The 7,500-nt window shown below is 47.8% G+C and overlaps 1 protein-coding gene across 1 annotated transcript in view; it reads right to left on the reverse strand.

Moving 5' to 3' along the window:
* LOC135823865 (uncharacterized) overlaps positions 1 to 7,500 on the reverse strand; it is a 26,084-nt gene that overhangs the window by 9,092 nt on the left and 9,492 nt on the right. Inside the window, exons 4-10 of the mRNA XM_065336723.1 lie at positions 7,426 to 7,500; positions 6,284 to 6,382; positions 6,040 to 6,138; positions 4,241 to 4,339; positions 2,395 to 2,493; positions 1,924 to 2,163; positions 1,307 to 1,405 (exon numbers count right to left, since the gene is read on the reverse strand). The exon at positions 7,426 to 7,500 is cut by the window's right edge and continues 24 nt beyond it. Coding sequence (XP_065192795.1) covers positions 1,307 to 1,405; positions 1,924 to 2,163; positions 2,395 to 2,493; positions 4,241 to 4,339; positions 6,040 to 6,138; positions 6,284 to 6,382; positions 7,426 to 7,500 — 810 coding nt within the window. The remainder of the gene's footprint in view (positions 1 to 1,306; positions 1,406 to 1,923; positions 2,164 to 2,394; positions 2,494 to 4,240; positions 4,340 to 6,039; positions 6,139 to 6,283; positions 6,383 to 7,425) is intronic.

The raw sequence follows: 7,500 nt of genomic DNA on the forward strand, positions 1-7,500 counted from the left end.
CGCCGGCCAAGATAACCTTGGAGACAGCCACAAAGCTCTCGCAGACGCATTCCGTTGTGACTTTAGACCCTTCATAAGCACCACAGAAGCCCTCAACAGAATGCTTGGCAGGAAGAGGAAGGCCCCCCTGTCAGATGTCTACTTGTTATGATACACATGACGTATGATATCTAAGTGAGTGACATTCAAGTTGCGGCAAAAGACGAGAGAAAACATTTCGACCATGGGCAATCATCAGTCAATTCACCGATGATATCAGGCCAACAGCAGAAGAGTTTGAAATTTCTCTAGCTGTTGCTGGTACATTGTTTGGTTGTGCAAAAGAGTGTGTCAGAGTAGAACCAAGTGTTCAGGGTAACAGTTAGGATATGAAGGTGCCTGAGGCTACACTGGTCACATTGCTTCCATTTGTGCTAAAACGGTGTTCCCTGAAATCAACAACTCAACCAAATTCTTGTTCTTTTCCTCCCTTCTTTTCTACCTGATATTTTTAGAAAACACCCACTTACTGTATACGGCAGAGATGTTATGCCTGCTTCTTGCACGCACCTTTGTGTTTTGGTCAAGTTCGAACATCTACACTCATACATGTATCTCTCCTATCTTTACCAAGCAAGCATCACGTGATGCTACACCAGAAACGCGAGAACTGGACACCCAAACGGGACAGTCCACAGCGAGGCGGTGGATTACGTGAGAACTCACAGCGTCCGTCCGATGCAGCACTTGGCCACCTTGGTCTACTGGGCACCCTGTGGGTGAGGTTTAGTGGAAATACTGCAACCTTTGGCCAATTTTGGTGGGAAAGTGACATAATACAGATCTATGCCCCTTGCCCATTGAACCGTATGTGATTTCAGGGACGTCGGAAGGTATTCTAGTCTGACGGTACGGTCAGCCATCTGAAGTACAATTTACTGGTGTGGGAGGGGTGGCTGAGCAGAAAATTTGGGAAATTTAGAGCCCAGATGAGTGTATTTTATTGATTTGCAGTGTACCAGCTGGGGCAAAAAGAGGTACGGTCAATGCCGTACCGTTTCCGACGCCCCTGGATTTAGAGTTAAGGATATTTCCAAGTTATGGGCAGGGTCCAGCCCTGGACCGCCAGTTAAAGGGAGGACAGCAGCAAAGGTGATGTTGGATGTACAGCGGTGGCAAGGGAAAAGTAACCCCAAAAACACGAATATCAGCTCCGGAACCGCACTGCCCTGGCACCACAAGTACAAAAAGCAGGTTTCTGTATTCACGAGGTTGAAACTCACTCGCAAACTCTGAGCTACTGGATTGACGGGCCAACTGCACGTACCTCATCCGTAATCTTTGGGTCCACACCAGCGCACATGAGGTCCTGGGCCAGGTTGTAGCATTTCTTCAACACGGCCAAGTGCAATGCCGTCTTGCCGTCCTGCAAGCAGAGAATCATTGCAGCGATGAGCAAGGCACCGGTCTAATACGGCGTGCTGAAGATAGCAGCTTGGACTTCAGATAAAAAGTTACCATGCAATCACAAGTGAAAGGTCATCTGCAAACAAGCATCAGATATTATGTTCGGCATAGTGTATAGACTGGTTTTGATCTATGCAGCCAGGTCCTTGGACAAGGTCCTTTGCGGTCACGCACGAATACCTAAGACTGCCCTGGCAATTGCACGCCCCAGCTATCTTTTCTCTCCATGCGGGCCAGTAAATAGCAATCAACCTTCTGATGTAAAGGAAAGAAACTGGTCAAGAGAAACGGGGGGGGGGGGGTCTTTCTACACCGGCCTGAGTGGTCTAGGCGTATGCGATCCGTGGCCTGAAAGAAGAGGTCGAGTCTCTGAGGACAAGCAGTGTCTGCCTGGCCTAAACACAGGTTTTACTGTAGGGATGGCTCACGTAGGTGCAAGCAGCCAGACAAGCTCGTACAAAGCCAATATCCAAGTACCTTGTTCTTTAGGTGAAGATAGTCGAGTTCTTCCAATGCAGGCTTCATAGCAGCATCAACGGTAGCTGCAGTAGTTGGGGTAGCAGCGCGTAGACCACCACAGGCAGTAGCATCCGCAGCTGCAGCAGTAGCAACACCAGCACTAGCTCGGTTGCCACTGCTGCCAGCAGCATGGGCACCTGCACGAGCACCAGCAGCGCAAGCCGTCTCAAGATTTGCAACGCTCCACCGGTTGCTGACCTGATGATTAACACAGACAAATGCAAACCCGTCCTCTGTGACATATCCAGTCAACACTGACATAGTTGCTTTCAGACTTATGCTGTGGCTGGATAATTGTGCACGATCAATTTACAGCTCACGTGAGAGTCTATCGAACAGAAAAGCTGCATGTGTATGAATGGCCGGGAGGAGAGGAGAGAAAATAAATGACACAATAGAGACAAAGAAATGAACAGCACACAAATGTACCTTCGCCTTGACACCTCTCTCCTTGCTGGCATGTATCAGTACACTTGCAGCGGCGGAGTTGCCGGTCTCCGCACACAAATGCAACACCGTCTCATTGTCCTGGTGGGAACAAAGAAAACGTTTATGATGCCCTGATGTTAGTACTTGGTCCGTTTCATCGCAATTGTCGCTTATCTATCGCAACTAAGAACAAGAGTTATTTTATCGCTCTGTAAAATTTCCAATACGCATAGTGAAGAAGCATGATACAGGATACCTGTCCGCCACAATAAAAATTATTCAGCGATGGAATCTGATGAAGCAAGTCGAGAAAGGAAGCAAGGTTACAAAAAATGTACAAAATAAAACAGCGACGGAGCGCGTTCTTGCACTCGCGCTTTAGTTTATCCGACTCTGGCTCTGTATCACTCGAGCTGATGTCACTTGAGCTGACATTCGCTGGTGTGTATAGCTGCTGGCGCCATGGCGTAGAGTATATCTTGCTTTCTCCGCTTTGCGTATGGCAGCGATGGGAAAGGAACAATCGTGGCTGTCACTCTGGCACTTGGAGGAACGTGGGCAGCGTGACCCGTGTGTCACCACTGTGTGTTTCAACAATGTTTTTGAATCAGGCACACATCCCTCACCAGACAGCTGTCATACGCTCTGCTGGATACGCTGACCACGACTCTTGTACTGCAGCTGCCAGGTCGGACAATGTCTTCTTTGCCACCAATTCGCCATCAGTTTGCAGGCTTGCAAAGAGTGCCAGGTCGTCGCACTTGCAGTTCAAACGTGGCGACTGAGCTGGCTGGCCTGGCCGTGACTGTCACGCTCTCAAGGTCAGGATGTCGATTTCCCCTGCTACAGTTCCGGTCTTTGAGCTGCGTTTGGTTTTTCGCTGCAGTGAATGTGTGCATTCACTGCAGCGAAAAGTTCCCCACTTTCCCAACACCATCGTACGAATCGCGATGCCACTGGCGCTAGTCGCGATGGTTTTTTCTTTCTGGTCTCCTTTGATCTTGCCTTCACAACCTCCCAAACAAATGGGAGTTAGATATCGAGATCGGGCTGGGATTTACCTGTCAAAAGGTGCTTGGGAGATAAGCGACAATTGCGATGAAACGGACCAAGTAGGCATAGGCTAGCTATTTTCGTTGATTGGAAGGGTTCAACATCCTCATTACCTGCCACTGTTGAGCATGAGGTCATGGAACAAGAATGCCCAGGAGTATGCTCGACGTAATACACAGGGCCATGTGCATCCCCAAGAGAGTTTTGTGTACATGGAATTTACACGCAGGGTTCCAGCCAACGGAGGGTAGGGGGTGCAGCGCCTTCCTACTCTGATTGAGCCCCCCCCCCCCTCCCTCTGTGAAAAGTGCACCCCACTCATTTGTCGATTTTTTCATGTCATTCAGCGAAAATGCAGTTGATCGTCACCACTAGAAGGTTCATAAAGGCACATTTGTCTGGGATGAAGCACTTTCGCACGGCAAGACAATTTTTGAAAAAGGAAAATGGGGAACGATAAAGCAGGGTGAGTGAAGAATGGAAACTACAGTAAATCTTTGGTGTGTATCAGCTCACCAGCAGCCATACAATTGAATATCTCTAAGGAGAGCCAGGAGCCTCATGCTTGCAGTGTAACACCAACATCAGTGCTACCCTGGCCGATCTTTTTTTACATTTTGTTCAACCCAACTCCTGAGCTCTTACAGCCTAAAAATCTAAATGTGCAGAAGTCAGAAGATGGATGAATTTTGCAGCACATTGTTTTTTATCCCTTTCAAACATCCAAGTAAATGCAACAAGATGTGCAGATGAGAAGTACAATAGTAATATTCTGCGGTTACTTTTCCATTACCTTAGTCAATTCCCAAAGATTCGCACCCGCAGAGACAAGCAACTCCAACAGTCCGCTGTGTCCATGCTTGGCCGCAATGTGCAACGGCGTTAGACCCTCCTGTTACACAACACAAAGGCGGGTCAAGTCTTCTCTCAGGAATGTACCAAGCATTGTTAGTACAGCATCAGTCTTTGTCTTCCTTGGCATTCTTAACCCTTTACCGGCAGCCCCATACTTGAATGCGTCGTAAACGACGCATTCGACATACATACTAAAACCATGCCTGGTATGACAGGAAGCATCAGCCCACGGGGATTTCCCGTGGCCCTCACACAGCCTAGGTCTGATCCTATCCGTAGCTGAAGAGATCTACGCGTGTCCCATTTGATTTCATTGAGAACTGCGCGATCGAAAACTTACGGAAATACACGCGCGCCGACAATGCCGTCTGCCTCCGTCAAAACGTCGTCAGATGCATTTCCTCTTGCGCCGTGAATTCCTTTCGTCCTCAGATGACTTCTCCGACGAGGACCTAGCAGACCTTCGCTCTGGGACCGACGACAGATAGATAAATACTTCGTTCCAGCCGCCGATGCAAGCGAATTTCAAATTGCGGAGCGGAGCGCACGCCAAGTAAATTCTCACGCAAATATCGGGAGCACCAGCCGCTGAAGACGATGTCGTCGTGATGTACCTGGAAGAATCTGATGGTGCTTATGGTGGGAAAGCCATCGAGAGTGATCCCCGTGTCGACAGTCTCCCAGAGACGGAATTTTAGGCCATCGACTTTCTACGTACCTGAGTGACGGCAGCGCAGCGCGACTTGCGCACGACCTTACGGAGCCGTCGGACAGCGATTCTGGGGCGATGCTGCTCTGAATTGCGAGCGAAGCACGGCCACTGAAGTTTCTGATGGCTATGGTGTTCGTTTCCGCTCCGAAGTCGACTTGTTTTGGCATTATCATGTCAATGTCGGAATCTGACGATTTGCACGATGTACAATTTCTGTGTTTAGACGTATAGGTGCCAATTTAGCAGCGTATGTTTGTGGTATGTGAAAATAAATTTTCCATGGTCAAGAAGTAGTACCAGACTTCCAAGAAAATATAACTTGCACATACAAAATGTGCCCTCGTTGTGAGTTATTGGCATCCTTCTCAATGTTATGGATTTCATATACAAAATGCACTTGCCGGCAAAGGGTTAATTTGCTATGGGGTCAGCAAGACAAGGCAGTCAAAAAGCCAAGGGAACACCAGTGGACCAGCAGAAACCGGGCAAGGTAGGGTTCATTTTAGGGCTGCAACGAATATTCTATTTCACAAACGAAAGAATACTCATCCATAACGAACGAATAACGAATATTCTCTCAAAATGCTGAATCATTTCTAAGAACTAAATCGTTTTTTTTTGTAAAGGAATCAAATATTCTATACCAAAAGAATCTTAGAAAGACTTTGGCTAGTCTCCAGTTGTTCTAGACCAAGTACAATGTAAATGTCTAGTGGAGTCATGTCCAATACTCCTGTGAGTCATAGTCCCCTTTCTCAACACATAACACATGTACATATCACTCCATCCGTTCAAGAATTACTACGATAGATCGACACAAGAGCAGAGTGTGCGCACGTGTCAAAACGAACGAATATTCTAAAGGGGAAAATATTCCTTCCATCGGGCTCCTAACAAATATCAATCGAATATTCGAATATTCCTTGCAGCCCTAGTTCATTTCCAAGTGGGCAGTGCATTCAGTACCAAATTGCCAGTACAGTGTCAATCTCTTTACCACACAGTCGCCATAATCTCTGGCTTACCTGATCCGCCACACATGGGCTAGCACCAGCCTCAAACAGGATGATGGCGATGTCCAGTGAGCCCAGAATCGCTGCGCAGTGCAAAGGAGTGGTCATATCCTGTGCAAAACATTGCAATCAGGAAACAGGACATGAGCATGGGTGTCAAACTGACCCGGTCGATCTGTGAAGTGATGAGATCCAACGAGACTTGATCCCAACATCTCGTCAGTGTAATCACAGAGGCTTCAAAGTATGGTGGTACCTTTGTGCCAATAGCAACGTCTGCATCAGCGTCAACCAAGATACGGACAACCTTGTGATGGCCATTGTGCGACGCAAAGTGCAACGCTGTGGAGCCATCCTACAAACACAGAAATCACAGGCAAAAACAAGAGGACAGTACATACAGGACTTGGTACACAGCACAACTGCATATGGTAGACACCTCCTGAGGCCAGAAAAGTCCACTTTGAGAGCACTTTTCCCAGTCCCACCAGTTTGAGGATAGGATGCTAGCGAAACGCGGGTCCAGGTCACCTCGCAATGCAGGGCTCACAATCGTGCCAGATATCGCGGTGTGTCTATAGTTCATAACTTTGTGCGGCGAACACACTATGATTGAGAAACCTGCAAAGCCCATCTTTCTTGTGTGTCAATGATCCGAGATGCAAAAACTCTGAATTTCTAGAACGGGTATATGGTACACACTACTCCTTATCAACTTTCACATGAATTTCAGCCCATGAAATCCATGCCGGTTCATGAGGGTAAAATGGAGTGATGGGAGGCTGAAAAAACAAATTAAAATTGCAAGTATTAAATGGGCTAGTAGAAGGACTGGTTTTTGAATACGAAAAAAGCATTTCCCCACACCCCAGGACCAGGACACAGCCTGTTCGGGAAGAGAAACTAATATGGCAATAAGGCGCCATGAATGTGTGTAATCCCCGGCAGCATAATCGGTAGGGCAGCGCTCCGGAAAGAGGGGCGAGCCGGGCTCGTATCCCAGCTGCAGGTCCATCTTTTGCATCACACCGTACAGGAATGGCCTAGTTTCCAGTCCCTTGTCTTCAGGGGCGTTGGAAGGTGTTTTAATGTGGTACGGTGAGGAATCTGAAATACAATTTACTCGTGGGGGAGGGGTGGCTGAGCCGAAACGTTTGGATATTCAGAGCCCAAATCAGTGCATTTTATTGATTTACGGGGTACTTGGGGCGACGAGTGGTACGGTCAATACCGTAGTGACCGTAGCATGTGCGACGCCCCTGCGTCTTAAATGTATTTCAGTCCAACCATTGTCCAACCTTAAGTACATTGTTAGGTACTGTAATTAGAGATCAATCAATGCAAACATGATGCATTGCCGTTTTCTTTACCGTACCAGCCTTCATCAAAGCCACGTACTATTGTCTGGGCGTTGACGTCAGCCCCACAGCAGATGAGCTTCTTGATCACTGGAATGTGACCACCTCGTGACGC

This window comes from Sycon ciliatum, chromosome 8, assembly GCF_964019385.1.
Source record: "Sycon ciliatum chromosome 8, ocSycCili1.1, whole genome shotgun sequence".
Classification (NCBI taxonomy): Eukaryota; Metazoa; Porifera; class Calcarea; order Leucosolenida; family Sycettidae; genus Sycon; species Sycon ciliatum.